Source organism: Candoia aspera, chromosome 1 (assembly GCF_035149785.1).
Source record: "Candoia aspera isolate rCanAsp1 chromosome 1, rCanAsp1.hap2, whole genome shotgun sequence".
In the NCBI taxonomy this organism is placed as follows: Eukaryota; Metazoa; Chordata; class Lepidosauria; order Squamata; family Boidae; genus Candoia; species Candoia aspera.
Genome location: NC_086153.1, coordinates 77,662,484 through 77,682,373, shown reverse-complemented (window position 1 = coordinate 77,682,373; position 19,890 = coordinate 77,662,484). Strand labels below are relative to the sequence as shown.

The window sequence follows — 19,890 nt, the reverse complement described above, 5'->3', positions numbered from 1 at the left end:
CTAAATCATTGAAGCAAACTTGCAGCTCCATCCAACAGGCCATTAGCCACATAATTAAACATAAAGACATAGATTTTACTTGAATAATTCATCTCCTAAGACTATTAATAGCATTTGCGGGTTGGGGGAAGATATAGTGGTGTGTGAGAGAGAGAGAGTTGGGGGAGATTAATTCTAAAGTTACACAAAGGAAAGTGGGCATACTATAGATAAATTGTAAGAGCATATAAGCAGACAATACTTACTGCTTACATAGGTAAAAGGTGAGTACTAATTCATGTTTGAACCTGACCAAGTGATTTAATGGTAATTCTAACAGTACTAACATAATCTACAGAACATGTCAACCATAAATGCCATTCAAAAGGAATTACATTGCATAATTTTAAATAATATTTATTTTGAAATCATTGATTTAATATATTACTCAAATGCTTTTAGTTGAGTGTATTTTAAGTATCACAGTATAAAAAGTTGGCATTTGAAATAAAGGCATACACAGGAGAGTTTCTGAATTTGGAAAACACGTTTCTTATATATTCTCAATTTTTCCATGCTATCCACTGTTAATCATTTCTGAAGAGGCCCAGTAGCTATGACATAGTGTCATTCTTCATTTTAGAATTTAAAGGACTTTGGGAAACAAAACAAATAATACACAAATCGGAAATATAAATATTACAAAATGAGGCAGGAGTATTTATATGCATTTTACCTGAAACTCAAAGTCCATATAATTTTGAGATCAAATCATGTTAGCAGACTCTGATCAAGTAGTTTTAAGACCACTGTGTGAGTGAAAAAATTCTTTTACAACAAACATGGATTTAAAGGTCTTGTGATGGTATAGATACCCTGGTTTTGTACTTTTTTTTTTTAAGGCTCTTCGCTAATACAATTTAATCCCCATTGTGAAGAAGGATGTCACTGTTTCAGGACCTGAACCACTTGGAGTAAACCTAGGAGAAATGAAGTAGGTTTCCAAGCACTGGAAAAAGTTCTGCTTCTCTTTAACTTAGGCAGGATGTGAAGCATTTCAATACAGCATCCCTTTAAAAGGAAAAAAAAATGTACAGTACGTGGATATGATGCATTGATTTTTAAGGATTTATCCAATGGTACACAAGTTAACTTCTAATTTAAAAAAACCTCCCTTTGCTTCCCTTTCTTCCACCCTTTGTGCCTGCAAAATGACATCATTTCAGACAACCATTGTGCAATTTATAACCAAGCATTCATTTTAATAAAATTCAACATTTTACAGCAATTGTAATAGCTATTTTAATTTGCTTTTGACTTCAATTATATTAAATTTGTTCAAAAAATTCAACAAAATAAAATCAACTGGGGTTTGGAGCTTGGCAGGCCCCGTGCTGGAGACCAACATGCTAGATATTTGCTACTCAGAATACGTCTATAGAATTATTCTCCCCCAACATGGCAAGATAACTGCACAAACTCTTCATGTGGCAACACTCACCTTGCATATGGGATATATGACAGACTGTACCTAAGACAGGAAGAAGATAAATTACTTTTTAGCTCACGCCCTTTTGCAGCCATCCACAAAGAAATCAGTCTAATGTAATAAACCTATATGATTAGCCATTCAGATTATACCTCAGAATAAAACAGGCTTTGAAGAAACTAGATACACTGCTACAAGATTCCTAACTCTACCTTCCATTTCAGATTTTGCTGTAAGTGGTAGAAAATCAAAATAATAGTTATAAGTCAATAAAGCTATTGACTTATAAGCGTCCCAGAAGGAGGGCTTAGTAAATAAAGATTTTAACTGCCCCCCCTCCGCCATTAATTCAAAATTCAGTATGCACATAAACAACAGCACTGTTTGTTAGATCACTGCTCCCTTCAATGGCCAACCAGATGCCCTTAGGAGTCTCAGAAGCAGAACTGGAAAGTGCTGCCTCTCCCCCATTACTGCCCCATAGCAACATTTGTGTGTGCGTGTGTGTGTGTGTGTGCACGCGCACGCACACGCACAGGCCTTCAAGTCATTTTTTGACTCCTGGTGACTGCCTAACCAAGTCCCTGCAGTTTTCTTGGCAAGGTTTTTTGGAAGTGGTTTGCCCAGGGCTGAGAAAGAGGGAACAGCTCAAGGTCATATAGATGGCTTTGTGCCTATGGTAGAACTAGACCTCACTGTCTCTAAGTTTCTAGTCTGATGCCTTAACCGCATCAAATTGGCTCTTTATAGCAACATATTCAGTGGCATATTATTTATTTTATTTTATTATTAAATTTATACACCACCCATCTCACTATAAAAGTGACTCTTTTATTTTCCCTATAAGTTTTTAATACGCTGTTTTGGGCTTGCTTATGCCCTGACCAAAATCTATTTGGACTGGGATGGACTAGAAATACAGTAGACTCTCAGTTAACCGGCACCCATGGGGATTGGTAGATGCCGGATAAATGTAGTTTCTGGCTGCTTGAGAGTTGCTATTAAGTTTTATTTGAAGTATTATTTATTCAATTTTTTTGCTGGCTGCTTGAGAGTGAGTGCCGGTTGCTTGAGTTCTGGTTAACTGAGAGTCTACTGTATTGTAAAATTAATAATAATGTTGGTAAATAAATAAAAGGTTGATCTATGGTTAATACCTGACATGCCAAGTCTTTAAATTATGAACATTAGTTGTTCATAATATGCTGCTATGACTTTTGTTTGAGCATGTTTAATAAACACATAATTTTAAAAGAAATACATGCTGTTGAGTTCTACACACCAGCTGGAAATGGTAAGAGACCCCGCTTTGCATGGAAAGTTCCAGAATATCCAGCAACCCCTGTGGCGTTACATACTGAAGAAACACATCAGTAGTGGGAAGGGTGTCCTTTATTCATCTTCTCATCAGGGAGTTTCTGTTAATTTCAAAGGAATCCCAGAGTTCCCCAAAGCAATTTGAAAGCCACTTTTATACCTGCATATTTACTTATTATTTAGTTCTAATAAGAATCCATAATATTTCAAGTCACAGCCACAAATCAAGGTGACTACACTATCAGATTTGTATAGTTTGTACCAATAAAGGGTTGTATGACAGTAAGAAATGGTAAAAATTCAAAGACAGTCTTACCAGGTCATTGCCAGAAACTGCAAAATGCAGAACAGCAGGGCTAACCCTTTCTTATGCCACTGAGAAAGTGAAGTAAAGAATGTATTGAATTTGATGCTATTATAAAAACAAAATGTATAGCATGGATCTTCTATGTTCTGATTGCAAATTAAGCAAAGGAGAATACCACATTCTTTCACTTTTCTATTAGAGGGAATAAGCAACAACATTAAGATCATTCATGCATACAGACTTAAATGACACAGTATCACTCAATCTATGCCCTTTTAATAGGAAAACAAACTGGTAGAGCTTGCATTTGTGTAATATATTTAGTTAGACAAAGTAAATCATATAAGTACAGAATCTAACAGTAGGTAAATACATGCATAAAAGCACAAAATGTTAGATTAATACTACTTACCCAGAATACAGCACATAGGGTGAGGATCAAAGAAAGCTGCTCAAGACAAAACAAGAACTAGATCAATGTGTATATAAGCAGTATAAGCAGGATAGGGTTTGCAGTACAGGTACTCCTTGAATTATGACAGCAACTGGAACCCGGATTCCCATCACTAAGCAATGCAGTCGTAAAGTGCAACGTCACATGACTGCATCATTTAGTGATAGCAATCCCTGTAGTCCCTGTTGCTGTTGTTAAACGAGGATTGTGGGTCATTAAGTGAGCACCTCCTTGCAACTTCCTGCCTGCTTCCAACAACCAAGGTCAGTGAAGAAGCCAGCAGGAAGTTGCAGTCCCAGGTGGCTGGCAAGTAGACTGGCAAGTGGTGAGGGGTGTGTGCAGGTAGCTGGGGAGCGGCTGCTCCTGGGTGGGAAGAGGGTGCGCAAGTGGCCAGGGAGGAGCAGTGCAAGTACAGTGAGGCTTGGGAAAGGTGTGCGGGTGGGGGAGACTTACCTGAGCAACTTGTGACCTTCCTTGCTGGCTTCCCTACTGACTTTGCTTGTAGAAAGCTAGCAGGGAAGGTTGCAAATCACAATCACGTAACCCTGGGACGCTGCAACTGTTCTAAGTGCAAGCCAGTTGCCAAGCGCCCAGATCGCTATCACGTGACCATGGGGTGCTGGGATGGCTGGAACTTTGAGGATCAGTCGTAACCACCATTCATTCAGTGCCGTTGTAACTTTGAATAGTTGCTAAACGAGTGGTCATTAACCAAGGACTATCTGTATTGTCCTAGAAATCTACCAATGATTCACTGCAATTTCCAGAAAGTTTTGCTACGGATCAGCAATTCTGTCTCACCATGTGCCGCAAAGAAATTTCATGGAAGGGAAAATATGTATCAACCTCAAAAGACATCACAATTAGCAGAATGACTAGATGAGACGTCATTTCATCTAGTCATTCTGCTAATAAGCTAATAGGACAAACCATCACTTTCTAATCATCAATATGCAACCATAGGCATCCGGCGAACAGGAACAGGGAAGGCAAGTGACAAAACATGCAGTGCAGTCAACACCACTGCTTAAATACTTGAGTGCAACATGTTTTGTCAGTTTGGTGTCATTGTATTTAGGAATGCACACCTATAAATGGAACTTACCAAGTTTCTTTTCTTAATTTCAAACAAGCATAACTCACCAGCATAACAACTGTCACAATTAATCTTGTTGGTTCAAACATCTTTTTTAGCTGTTTCATAGGACCCATCAAAAAGCAAGTACTAGTTTGGAAAAAAGTAAGAATTAGCATCTCAACCATTAAACCAAATCAATTTCAGCTTGCTGAATTGCACAAAACTTAGATGGCCAGGGGTAGGAATAGAGAAATTAAGTTGTAAGATAAATTTATATAGGCTGAACTACTGGGAATTTACCAAAAGCCGGTCTTGACATAGGGCGTATTAGCACCCTAAAACACACTGCTTGAGATGAAGCTACAAACCTATGCTATCATTTCAAAATGAATGCCAACTCTAGTCTGATGCGCAATTACTGACAGAATATCCAAAAGTGTACTAATCTTTCCCCAGAATGCTTGAGACACATCTAATTATATATTTTTCCCCTCCCTCCCTCCCTTTCTCCCCCACCCCCCAGTGGCTTGTTCCCACTGTGGGCAGGTGCAGTGGGTTGGGGGGGGGGCTGGGCTCCCAGGGCTTTGGGTTTAATTTTGTGTGTGGTGGCTGGGTGACACTGTGTGTCCTTGGGCCTGGGAGGATGATGTGAGGGGTGGGAGTGGACTGGGGGATGCTGAGGGGACAGACTGGACCATCTCAACAGAGGGAGATATGGTGGGAATCTGAGGACAGGTCGCACTCAGGGACACCAGGTCCACTGTTTGAAAGAGGCCTAGCTGTCCAGCTCTCGGCTTCTACCCTCTGCACCAGGCAAATGGATCCTTGGTGGCTCTAGACTTCAGCTGCTGCTTTTGAATGCCAGGTTGGTGTGTAACAAGGCTACCCTCATCCATGACCTTATCTTGGAGGAGGGCGCCAACCTGGCATGTTTTACCAAGACCTAGTAGGGCCCAGGGGGGTTCCCCTCTTGGAAATATGCCCACCTGCGTTTTGGGTGTTTCACAGCCGACAGCCCAGAGGAGAGGGGAGGGGTGGCTGTTGTCGTCCTGGAGTCGTCACAGGCTTTCAGGAGCTCTGCTCTGCTTCTGAGCCCACTCCATGGGTTGGGGATTAGGGGCACCGTTTTATAGTACACTGATGATACCCAATTATATCTTTTGACTCCGGGACAGCCAAGTGAGGCTGTCGAGGTTCTGTTCCAGTGCCTGGAGGCTGAATGTGTTTGGATGGGGAGGAACCATCTCTGACTGAATTCCACCAAGTGTGAGCACTGAGTGGCTGTGGCTGCCTGGACCACCCAGATCTGGGGATATTCCAACTTTAACCTTGGCTGGGGTTGCACTTCCCCATTCAAGGATGGTGCACAATTTGGGGGTGTTCCTGGACTCACAGCTCCTGCTCAATGAGCAGGTGGCAGCTGTGGCCAAGAAGGCTTTTGCCCAGCTTCATCTGGTGCACCAGTTGTGCCATTTCCTAGATCAGGGTCCCCTTCAGACAGTCACTCATGCCCTGGTCACTTCATGGCTTGACTACTGCAATGCGGTCTACGCGGGACTGCCTTTGAAGACCACCTGGAAACTTCAACTGATCCAGAATGCAGCAGTGCGGGCAGTGATGGGCATGACTCAATATGCCCATGTAATACCTCTGCTTCGTGAGCTGCACTGTTTGTCAGTTTGCTTCCAGGTGCGAAGGTGCTGGTCACTACCTTTAAAGTCCTACATGGCATAGAGCCTGGTTACTTGAGGGACTGTCTCCCATGGTATCTGCCTGACTGGTTCAATCTGGCAGGGTTGGCATGGTCTGGGTTCCATCAATTAAACAATGCACCTATCAAGACCCCAGAAGCCTGCTGGGGTTCCCCCCAAAATCAAATGGCTCCCACTCTACTGGGATTTTGAAGGGCCTTAAAGACCTGGCTCTTCACCCAGGCCTTTGGAGAGGACAATGGATGCCCCTTTCTTCCTTTGTGTTCTCCTCTGTCATCGTCCCTTTCTCTTGTGCTATTTTTATGTTTTCCGTATTGTTCTTTGTTTTGCTTTAAACAATCATAAACTGCCCAGAGTTGCTGGGAGTTGGACAGCATATAAATTTAATATATTATAATTATAATTATTATTGATTAGCAATTGTACCAATGTTCTTGGAACAAAGTCAAGAAAGAATCACAGTAATTTGTTACTCAACAGCATAGCCGTACAGATACTACAGAGCTGAAGTTTTTAATTAGTATGGTTATGACTGAAGTAAATTACTGAATTTGAAAATGACTACCCAAAGCATGCATGCACACACACACAGATGTACAGGATATCATAACTTCCCAGTCATAGCCATCGGTTAGGGTCACCTAGTCCCTTTTTGTCCAGTTATGTCTCTGCCAATTGGTAGAATTCAATATTTCTCCCTCATTCCACTCCATATAGCCTGTCCATTCCACTCCATATAGCCTGGATGGACAGGAAATCATCCAGAGCGAATTTTGAGGGTGCACTCAGGAAATAGAAGGGGAGGGGGGACTGTCCCCTCCCATTACAAGAGTTGAAATTGCATTCATTAGTTAAAACCTACAATTGCATCTCTTCTATTTTTTTTTACATCTGGTAATTGTGCACAATACATTTCAAAAAGAGCTCCACTTAATTCTATAGGCAAAGAATTATTAGCAATTTGCACGTAATGTGGAAACACATTAATCTCATTAAAAAAATATGACCACAAAAAGACCATACCTGGCTAAAGCAGCAATATTTCCCAAGGTATAGAACACTGCAAAGAGTTTCATTCCACCTGGAAGCCAGAGCAATCCTGTCCCCTACATATATACAATTATAAAAACCAACTGTGAGGAGATCTATAGTTTTATCAAATCAAAAATCAAGACAAACTATTAGAAAATTATTGCATTATACTTTTCTAACAATTGAATATACTGGAGCTCACCAACAGCTGTTAAGTCTTAGTGGGTAAAAAAAGAAATCAAGCTTTATTGAAAAGGGCTCAAAAGAATTAATATATTAAGTCCAATTTACAAAATACATGCAGATTGTTCTCACTGTAATTAATGATCTTGGGAAAGAGATGGCTTTCAATGAATCTGAAATTTCAAAGAATGCCCTGTATGTATAAATAGGAATAGAGAACAAGATTTCTAACACACACACAATAAATTAAACCTCAAAATACTGTCTAACTAGAGTTGGTTCCTATGCCTTAGAGATAACTTGAATCCTTGAAGCAAAATCCTCTGCTCCTTTATCTCTGGACCTCCGCCAGCCTCTGGGGGTAATTCCAGCCATTTATCAGAGCTATTGGGTTAGGGTATGCCCAAACTCAGGCACTGTTATCTCCTCCTCTGTTTCCCCAGAGTTTTCTCTAGTTTTAACAAAACAAAGCTTTTTCCAGCTGCAGGAAGGGCAGGGGCATCTGCCCCCAATGGTGCTTCTGACTGAGATGAAGGAATGTGTAAGCCAAACTTACAAACTCTCTGGCCTTTAGACTAGAAAGGTGACTGTAGCATTGTCACGGGATTAAAAACCTTGTATAGACAAATAATGTAAATACAAACTAAAGCAAGGATAACTATAAATACAAAACAAAGCAGAGACCAGTCAGACTACTGTACAGTAGTTTGAAGTGAAGAAACCAGCATCACAGTTCTGAAAATGTCTGTTATCCAATAGGGTATGAAATACTGATATGAAATTATCAAAACCAGTTATTTCTATGGTTTCTGTATATAGATGAGGCTTGACCGATGAAATCACTGGGCTCTACCAGCAATGGTTAAGGTGCTGGGCTAGAAACCAGGAGACCAAGAGTTCTAGTCCCGCCTTAGGCATGAAAGCCGGCTGGGTGACCTTGGGCCGGTCACTCTCTCTCAGCCCAACTCACCTCACAGGGCTGTTGTTGTGGGGAAAATAGGAGGAGGAAGGAGTATTAGGTATGTTCGTCGCCTTGACTTATTTATGCAAATAACGGTGGGATAGAAATAAATAAATAAATAAATAAATAAATTCTTCTGATAGCTTTAAATACTTTCCCTTCCCTTGATGAATTACAAATATGGCACTCATGAAGAGTTAGATTGCTGCAGATAATTCTTTTTAAGAACTATTTGAGTTATATATAAAAAAGGAAAAAATCTTGTTCTCTATAACTCTTACGTATGCTTTCCCCAACCCAGTGCTCTTCAAACATATTGGGCTACAATCTCTGTCGCCCATAACCAGCATAAATAGCATTGGGTAAGATTGGATTTGTGATCCAACACGTGTGGAGGGCACTAGGCCATGAAGGCTATCCTGTAAGGTTACAAATGTGCTTTCTGACTAGCTTTTTACAAAAATGATTTTCTGTATGTAGAAAATCTGCATCTCACAAAAAGCTAGTCTTGAATGTTTTACACTACTATGACATAGTTGTGAGAATAGATATTTTGATATGGTAACATACCAGAGGCCTGTACCATTACTTTTTCCTAGTGTGTTGACTATCATTGTATAGCCAACTCCATGTATCAATACAACTTTTGTCCAAGAATAGAAAGGAAAAACAATTAAAAACATATAGAGCCAAAATATGGGTCTTTTTTCTGAGTTCCATGAAATATTTACTTACAAGGAGAGAACATAAAATGCCGCTTACAAAACATATTGCAAACCACTTCACTCGAGTATTAAAACTCAGGGTTGATGCATCAAGGACCTTTGGGTGAAGGAAAAAAAAAAAGGAAATCAGATTTTTATAGTAGAACAAAAATCTTTACTAATAAAACATCTTTACCAGTGCAAACATCAAAATGCTCAAATGAATAATAACTGTAAAAGATCAGTGCTCTTAAAGCCAGAATTATTCTTCCATTTCACAAACTCTTTAAAAAAATATCCAGTAACTTTATATGGAAATATCTATTACCTTTTCCAAAGTCAGCTTGCATATTCACTTTAAATTAAATACCTAAAACATTTAAATGTAGACTTGCATCACAGAATGAATCTGGGCAGACTAACAAATACCTTAATTACATAAAATAGAATAAATGAAGTAATCAATTCAAACAACCCCTAGTGATTAGACGCTGTATTTCTATTTTATTTATTATGGTATGATGAACAAAATACAGACTAGAATTAGAATGTTATTTATTGGTGATAAAGTACTTTTTTCACATTTCCATTTTTAAAAATGATTAATTATAAGGCATTAAGAATAAATGGATGACAACATAACATTTAGGCAGGCACCAGTTTCAAACATGTAATTTATGTTCTTCAAATAATGCTTTTGAAATATGTAAGGGTACATATAGAGCATGCTTACAGAAATTAAATATAATAAAGGACATGCATACACACAGACATATGTATATAAGTATGTCCTTTTTTATATCTAATTTCAATAAGCATATATGTACCCTTACATACAGTATTTCAAAAGAATTACTCGAAAAACATAAATTACATGTTTGAAACTTGATTGGATTTTTCTCTCTCTCTCTCTCTCTCCAGTCCATATTGTGGCTGGATAGCACAGTGGTTAGAGTGCTGCCTTTGAAGTGAGAGACTGGGGTTCAAATCCCAGCTGGTACCTACCTTACCAGTAGGGGTCCTTGGGCAAAGACTCCCTAACGCTTCACTTGCCTACCACAAGTATGAGAGTGACACGAACTAAGAGAGTCATGCCTGCTTGGATGTTGCGTGGATTAAGAAGGTCCACATCAGATGTTGGGGAACCAGGACAATCTGATGATAAGTGGGCTACTGGAACAAACCATACATGGACAAGAGAACCTGGAATTGATGGAATGCTACTACAACAGTAGACCTAATGAGAGGGGATATATGAAATGTATGAGGGAACTATGGATGGACAGAAGACCTGCATCCACACTAACTGAGAAACAGCTAGTTACCCAATGCTTCAACGTAGTGAGGAAGAAGCTGCTCTCACAACCTGAGATAGACCAACTATACATAATATATTATGAACTGGTATATGCTACAGCCGCTGTGATCCTGGAGATGTTTGGCTACACAATCGAGAAGAACGGCAGTACATACCCCCACCCTGGAAAATGAGATTGGAGGCTAAGATCAAGGCAACTCGGAAAGAAGTTAGTCAGCTGATGGAACTACAGAAGGGTGTGGAGATTAAGGATAAGACTCGGCTACCGAAAAAATACAAGGGCCTGACTCCATCTGAAGCCCTAGAGACTGCTAAACAAAGGCTCACAGCACTGGCTACTAGGCTAAGGAAATACACTAGAGAAGCAGAGGCCAAGAAGATAAATGCCCTGTTCACCAAAGAACCATCAAGGTGTACTCCCAACTGCAATGCAACAACACAGTAACAGCACAGCCACCAACAGCAGAAACTGAAAAGTACTGGAAGAACATATGGGGGAAAGAGAAGACACATAACATCAGTGCAAAGTGGCTGCAGGACCGAGAACAGACCATAGCAATCTCCCAGAACAGGAACCAGTCACCATCACAGTAGCAGACACCCAACTGCAGGTCAAGAACACAAAGAGTTGGACAGCACCTGGCCCAGACATGATCCACACCTACTGGCTAAAAAAACTAACAGCAGTGCATGAATGCCTAGCAGCACAGATGAACCAGCTGCTAGCAGCAGGCTCCCACCCAGGCTGGCTAACACAAGGTAGGACAGTGCTGATCACAAAAGACCCCCACAAGGGAACAACATCATCCAACTACCGGCCAATAACCTGCCTCCGCACAACATGGAAAGTCCTATCAGGCATCATAGCCACCGAGCTGCAGGGCCATATAGGCCAATACATGAGCACAGCTCAGAAGGGCATTGGGAACAACACCAGAGGCTCAAAACACCAGTTGCTCATAGATACAGCAGTTGCCTGAGATTCAAGGTCTACACAGACCAATCTGAGCACAGCCTGGATTGACTACAGGAAAGCCTATAATGCCACATACATGGATCTGTGCCACATACATGGATCTGTGAATGCCTGGCGCTATACAAAGTCAACAGGACACTATGGACCTTCATCAAGAACTCAATGGAACTGTGGAAGACAACACTGGAAGTAAACTCAAGACAGCTTGCACAAGTGGCCGTCAAGTGCGGCATATACCAAGGTGATGCACTGTCCCCACTGCTGTTCTGCATGGGCTTGAACCCCCTCAGCCAAATTATCACAAGGACTGGATATGGATACAAGTTCAAGAGTGGAACTACCAGTAGCCACCTCCTCTATATGGATGACATCTAGCTGTATGGCTAAGAGTGAATGAGACATTTACTTGCTGATCCACCTGACACAGATCTACAGTGAGGACATTGGGATGTCATTTGGACTAGAGAAGTGTGGCCAGATGGTAGTAAAGAGAGGGAAGGTAGTTAAGACTGATGGCGTGGAACTACCAGTGGGCCACATAGCAAACATACAGACCAGCTACAAGTACCTTGGTATCCCACAGTCACATGGGAACTATGAGGAGGAGGCAAGGAAGACAGCAACATCCAAGTACCACCAAAGGATAAGACAGGTCCTGAAGAGCCAGCTCAATGGGAAGAACAAGATCCATGCCATCAACATGTATGCCCTGCCAGTCATCAGATACCCTGCTGGTATAGTGAGCTGGCCAAAGGAGGATACGGAGGTTGCCGATGTGAAGACCCAGAAGCTCCTTACAATGCACGGAGGCTTCCACCCCAAGTCCAACCAGCCGGAAAGAGGGCGGGTGGGGTCTGGTGAGTGTCCAAGCCACTGTCCTGGATGAAACCCAGAGCATCCAGGTGTACATCAGTAAGATGGCACCTAAAGATGAGCTGCTGAGGCAGCAGCAGACAAGGAAGACCAAGGAGAGGAAGTGCCATGGCAAGACAAGACCCTGCATGGGATGTATCATCGACAGATAGCTGAAGTGGCTGACCTTGGGAAATCCTATCAGTGGCTGGAAAGGGCTGGACTAAAAGACAGCACTGAGGCACTGATCATAGTAGCACAAGAACAGGCACTAAGCACCAGATCCATAGAAGTAGGGGTCTATCACACTAGACAGGACCTGAGGTGCAGACTGTTCAGAGGGGCCTCTGAGACAGTCCAACACACAGTGGCAGGCTGTTAGATACAGGCAGGAACAGCATACATTGAATGGCACAACCAAGTAGCTGGCATTGTGTACAGGAATGTCTGCACAGTGTATGGGCTAGACCCACCCAGGTCCAGATGGGAGATTCCACAGAAGGTTGTGGAGAATGACAGAGCTAAGATCCTGTGGGACTTCCAGATCCAGACAGACAGGCAGGGACTGGCCAATCAACCAGACATTGTGGTAGTAGACAAGGACCAGAAGACAGCAGTGGTGATAGATGTAGCAGTGCCAAGTCACAGCAACATCGGGAAGAAAGAGTATGAGAAGCTGGAGAAGTACTAGGGACTGAAGGAGGAACTAGAGAGGATGTGGAAAGTGAAAGCCAAAGTGGTCCCAGTGGTGGTAGAGCACTCAGGGCTGTGACTGCCAAGCTGGGAAAGCGGCTCCAACAGATCCCAGGAGCAACATCAGATCTCTCTGTCCAGAAGAGTGCAATGCTAGGAACAGCTAAGATACTGCGGAGAACCCTCAAACTCCCAGGCCTCTGGTAGAGGACCCAAGGTTGAGGAAGACACATACCACCCATAGGGGTGAGAAGTTTGTTTTATTTTTAGTCCAATCAAGTTAGTTATTCACTTCATAGCTGTATATGTAAAATATAAATCAGGACAAAAATTTAATTCCATATCAAACTGTAAGTGCAAACAGTCAAAATTAAAATTTTGCTTCACTTTTACTGAACATATGGGAATGCCATTCTTTACTTGAGTGAATACATGATGTATTATCATTTATAGACTGCAAATTCTCTAAGGACTCTCAGCAGTTTACAAGAAAAAATGCACAAGAAACAATATACATTAAATAAAAGCATACAAATAAATGGTCCACAAAGTAATGAAAAGATAGAATGAAATTAAACAAACCATACCCAAATTAAGATGGAATCAAGGCCCAAATGCCTTTCAGATGAGTCCTGCTTAGAGCAGCTTCCAGAAGGCAGTTAGGGTGGGAGCCAACCAGATGCCCACTGGGAAGCATTCCAAAGGACTGGTGCAGCCACTGATAAACAGCACTACCTACCCTTGGTCTCCTCACCAGTCATCACTCATAGTTTCTCCTGGTAGATCAAACTGGTTGGGCCAATACCAATGGGAGAATGAAGTCCTGAAGTTAAAGAGGTGCAAAGCCATTTAAACTGCACCCAGAAGCCTGTTGGAAACAGGGCCCAAGTACTGATGTAATATGATCCCTGGGCTACTGTATTCTCAATCAACTGCAGCTGAGTGATCTTCAAAGGCAGCTCCATGTACAGCTTGTAACAGTTGTCCAAGTGGGTGGTGGTGAGGACATGAGTTGCTGTAGCAAGACCCTCCCACCCCAGGTAGATTCACAACTGGTATGCCAGCTGAAGCTGGAAACCCACTCCACTCCCAGCCATGGCCTTCACCTGCTGTTTTAGCAAGAGCTGTGGTTCAGAGGAACCCCCAAGTTGCATACCTGCTCCTTCCAGATCATACCATGCCAATCAAGAGACACCACTGGGGCAGATAAAGAACTCTGATGGACAAACAGTAACTCCATCTTATTAGGATTCAGTTTAAGTTTGTTCTCTCCTATCCAGAACTTCATAACCTCTAGGTACCAAGAAAGGATTCAACAACATCACCAGTTTGGCCCAGGGTAGCAAAGCTGAGTATCAAAACTCTGATGACCTCTCCCACTGGCTTCATGTAAATGTTAAACAGGGGAGGGGAAAGAACCAACCTTGTGGTACCCCACAAGGGAGTAGCCATCAAGCTGATCTCTCCTGCTCCCCTCACACCCAGCTAGGACCATCCTCCAAGGAAGGAGCATAACCTGCCCCCAATCCCTGCAAGTGGTCCAGAAAGATACAATGATGAATAGTAACAAAGGCAGTCAAGAGGCCTAAAAGGACCAAAATGGACACACTTCCTCCACACAGATCCCAACAAAGGCCATCTACTTGTGCAACCAATGCCAACTCTGTTTCAGAATTCAGAACTTTCCATAAGTATGTTTTAAAAATTACTGGGCAGAACAGTTTGTGTTCAGTTCCATTTATCTGTTTGGGTCTTAATAAATAAAATTATATATACACACACAGAGAGAATCATATTATATTAAATATATATAATATCCATATAATAGTTGTATATAATTTAATTATCACACACAGAGAACAATTAAATAATTAAGTAAAGTCAAGACTCAATCAGGTGGGCGCAGTTAATAACCCTCTCAGTGATTTGCAAGGTGGTACTTGTTAAAGCCAGAGTTCAATACTCAAGAAGATTTGGTCTACAAGCGCGCACACAAAAATTTTTCAAAATTGGCGCAGTGACGAAAGGCAAATTATTAGAAATGGTCTCCCTTATTCATAGTAATGAATGTGAAAGTTAAAAAATGTAATAGGATACAGCTTACCTTTTCCAGTCCAAATCTTTATCCTTATACAGGCAGCACAGAGAAAAGAATATTAAAAATTTAACAAATATAAGACATGCAGGAGAGCTGTTCTTTCCTGAATAAAGTCTGCACATTCAGATATGTCTAAAGGAACTTGTCAATTTTAAATGCAACTAGCAAATCTCCCCACCCCCACAATGAAAATCAATTTTTTTTAAAAGCAAACAGAAGTCCATCGATTAAGAGCGTGGATTGAGGAATCATATTTCCTCGGTTGTAGGAGGGGACACAATTCCTCCAACACTGTTTAGGAATACTTTGGGATCTAATATTAAAAATGACCAGGCTTCTAGACTCACATGACAGCCCAGACTTTTAGCATGACCTAGTTAAACATATTGTGCAAACAAGAATAGTATATGGTTGCTGTAAAAAAGGATACATCCATGCTGGGAATAATCAAGAAAGAACTGAAAATAAAACTGCTATTACCAAAATGCCTTTATATAAATCTATATTGTAACCACACACTTGGAGTATTACGCTGTACACAGTTCTGATCACAGCAACTCAAAAGCAACATTGCAGAATTTTAAAAGGGACAGGAAAGGGAAAGCAAAGTGATGGAAATGGAACACCTCTATGAAGAAAAAATTGTAATTGTACTAGCTTAGAAAAATACAAGGAGGGGCATGACAGAAATGTATAAAACTATGCATGATGTGAAGAACTTTTTTCCCCCCACTTATTCAGTACTGGCCCTTGGGGCCATCCAGTCTAGCTGAATGATGGCAATTAGGAAAGATAACTGGAAGTTCTTTGCATTGCACTTAAACTAAAGATCTCATGATCATGAGATATACTGATGGCAAACTTCATTGAGGGTAAGACTTTTAACTGATACTAAATATAATCATAATCTGTCAATATGAGTTACTGAGGAATGTGAACATCAAGATACTATTGCCCTCATATCCTATTTGTGGGCTTTTTGGTTCTTCAAAAGTTATGCTATATTCCCCCAAAATGTGATGGTCCCAAATGAATTCATTTTTACATTTATATTATGCCTTTCTTCCATGACACTCAATTCTTCCATCAACAGATGCATAGGGTTCCCAGGCTGGATCTCTCTGATGACATTTTTGAATATTTGAACATTTTAATTCAACCAGCCCTGTTTAATTCTACAGGTTTCTGGGCGGAGGGGCAGTTCATATGTAAAGTTACTAATTCTTTGTAAATACCATGGCATCATTTATATTATTGCTTATGTTTAATTCAGAAATACTCAGAAAGGAAGGAGTGAGCCTGCTACCAGGAGAAGATGTTGGATGATGATAGGTGGCAGGGAAAGAAAATGTTATTTGAAGATGTTCCTATCTTCAAATGGGGGAAAAAGTCCCAGATAACTACAGATCCAAATTAAGGTTGGTAATGGGCAAAACCTTGGAACAGATTAAGCAGTCAGTTTGTGAGTATTTAGAAAGGGATATATGGAAGAAGGAAGCATTGGTTTATCAAGAATAAGTCATGCCAGTCCAACTTGATCTCTTTTTTTTGACAGATGACCAGTTGATCACAGGAATGCAGTGGACATAGTACACTTTGTCCAACAAAGATCTGAAAAAAATTCCTATGGGATTCTAGTAGAGAAGGTAGCAAAATGTGGGCTGGACTACACTACCGTTGGATGGGTACAAAGCTGGTTGAACGATCATACTCATTAAGTGCACGTCAATGGCCTACATCAAACTGGAAGTGTTGAGTGGCATACTGCAGGGTTGTAATCTGCACAATATCAAAGGCATTGACAGCAGTACATGTGAAATGGACAGAACACAAGCTGAACGTGAACCAGCAATGTGATACAGCTGCCAAAAAAAGTACGATCCAAATCAGCATTAAAGAAGTACAGTATCAAGACCAAGATAAACCATTCTGTGATGGCCGTGCTGCACCTAGAACATTGCATCAAGCTCTGGGTACTGCATTTAGGAAAAATGTTGGCAAACAGCCGTGCATCCAGGAGGTAACAATCCAGATGCCAAGAGAAAGTTTACCAAAAATAGTTGGGAGCATTTGGTATTTTTAGCCAGGAGAAGAGAAGTGTCCAGTGAAACATGATAGTTAACTTCAATATTGGAAGAACTAACATGTGAAATGTGGGATAGCATTGTTCAGAGTTGTCCCAGATACCAGGACAAGAAACAATGTATTTACAGTACAGGAAATAAATTTCATTTAGCTATCAGGAGAAAAATTCTGACCATAACAGCTGTTCAACAATAGAACAGATTGCCTTGTGAGGTGGTGGACATGCCTTTGCTGGAGATGTTTAAACAGAGGCTGGATAGATATCTATCAAAAGCTTTAGTGCATATTTTGAGGCTTCTTTCATTTCATGATACCAGCTCCATATATCACGTCAGTAATTCATCACGCTGACAACAGCCTTCCAAGGTTTCTGATAGGAGCCTTTCTCAAACATGCCTGAGAAGGTGTCAAATCTGGTAACCTCTGTAGCCAAAGCAGAGATATACTGTATGACCCTAGATCTCTATCACTCTAGATCTATCTAGCACTGAAGTTGTTACCTAATCATCTGCAAGAAAACAACCAACTCAGAGAACACCAAGGACTTCATATCTACCACTCTGCACATGGCCTTTTCAACAGAACCAAAGCACATGGTAAAAAGGTGATAACAGACTCCCTCTGCCCTGCCATCATCTGTATTTGTTAGAATGGAAAGGATATTTTTAAAGATAAACACAAAGTCTGTCTCAGTTTACAGATCTCTCCCTTTACGTCTAAGTAATACAAATTCTCATTTCATCCAGCAGTCAATAACTTCCATAAAACACCTACTACTCAGTTTTAATTAAACTTCTTTTAGCTCTGTTGCTTTTTGTTCCCTTGCTGGCATCTCAATTCATGAAAGCAGTTGAGGGAGAGACTCTTTATCCAGCCAATTCAGAGTAAACTAGATTGAGCCACTTTCCTAGGCTAGCGTCTCCCCATGTACAAATAACATAGTCCGCACCTGGCACGGCCACGCTGACAGGGAATGATGGGATCTGTAATCTAGGGAATCTAGAGACCAGTCTGGCTCAGAGGACAGATTCCACGCAGCCGTCCCACCCGCATTTCTCAGACGCCATCCTCCCTTTGCTTATGCAGATTGCTTCCTCTCTAGTAAGGGTACACAGGAATACAACGCCGCGTTACTCCCGAGGAAGCGGGGCATCCCGCCAGGGCGGCCCGGAAACTCGGTCAGAAACCCAAGAGGTAAAGCGGGAAACATGAAGGGACTCTCTCGCCTCCCCCCAGCCGCACCTGCGCTGTCAGCCCCTGCTCCTCATCGTCCTCTCCTCTCAGCACCCGCCGGAGCTTCTCCATAACGACAGACACTCCTCTGGGCCTCTGGCCACCTCCGAAGAACGATAATCGCACCCCACTAAACTTTAAGACGCTTCGGCTAGAACAGCTACTCTTCCTTAGAAAGCACCACAGCGGAAGCTGGGAGACCAGAACCGGAAGTTAGGGGACGGGGAGGGGCCTAGAAGCACTCCTTTAAGGTGGAGCGTTCGCTTCGCTTCTGAGTCCTGGGGAATGTAGTTTCGAGTTTATCTCAGGATAATTGCTAGTCCCGGGCCCGTAAACGCTGTTAAATAGTGTCCTCAGAACGCTTCTCAACGAGTATGTGCTCTGTTGGTCGGCTCTTTGTGATGCAATCAGTGCTTCTGAAGCCGCCACGCTGTAAATCCAGCTGCCTGCCCAAAGTGATCCAAGCAAAGGAGTAACTCGCTGAGACAAGCTACGTTACATAGCTTGCGCTACGAAAGGCCCGTTGTTTGGTATGGCTGGGAAGGATGCTTTGAAGGCGCAGTTTGTTCTTCAGCCATCCCAAACTCTGTAACAAAAGTGATATTTTAACTCTGCTCGTTATTGATAGGGCAAAGGACCATACTGTCCTTGCCTTTTAAGTATGTTATATAATCACAGTACCTATTGCCGATAAAAATCGAACAAATACATAAATGCCTGCAGTAGGACTGCCACAGAATAGAGAGAATGCAACAATAGATTATGTGCCATCAAGTTATTTTTGACTCCTAGCAACCACATAGATTTTCTCCATGAGCAACAATATAAGCTAAGCATAATTTCACAGAAAATCTGCATTGATGCTGCCCAGTAATGCCCAATATTCAGAGTCCTGCATTACTCTTATACTTCACTAATTCACCTAATCTTTCATCATAAACAGTGAAATCATACTTTTTATTTATTCTTTTTCTATATGAATATGTACATTCGTAAGTATATGAATAGATTTAGGCTTAAACCATATATTCAAAACAGACTTTTTTTTTCACTCACCACTCCTTTTAGTTATTGGGTCCCCAAATGGCCCAATCATTTTCCTGTATTGTCTCGTTTGCACCCATCCATTCATGTCTCCTAACAGAACATTACCATCCCTACCCTCATCACATTCATTCAGAGCATTGTATAATTTCCCCCTACGTATCTCTGGTTATTCCATTCCATTCTGGAGTGTAATTTGTAGTAATCACCAACCCATGGATTCCTAGGTTCGTATACAACCACAATCTAGATCAGCATTTCTTAACCTTGACATCTTAAAGTTGCCAAGGTTGAGAATCACTGATTGAGATGATACCAATTCATCATTTCTGATTTTTTATTTTTTTGTGCCTTCAAGTCAGTTTTTGACTCCTG

General features: G+C 41.4%; 1 protein-coding gene across 1 annotated transcript; it reads right to left on the bottom strand.

The window, feature by feature from the left end:
• Positions 1-370: 370 nt before the first annotated feature.
• On the bottom strand, positions 371-18,627 carry SFT2D1 (SFT2 domain containing 1). The gene is made up of 8 exons (XM_063307671.1): positions 18,481-18,627; positions 9,248-9,334; positions 7,360-7,442; positions 4,690-4,771; positions 3,505-3,540; positions 3,102-3,160; positions 1,481-1,510; positions 371-1,050 (listed from the first exon to the last, which is right to left on the bottom strand). Exons 1-8 carry the CDS (start codon positions 18,541-18,543, stop codon positions 1,011-1,013), a joined length of 480 nt encoding a protein of 159 aa, XP_063163741.1. The 5' UTR covers positions 18,544-18,627; the 3' UTR covers positions 371-1,010.
• Between the last annotated feature and the right edge of the window lie 1,263 nt (positions 18,628-19,890).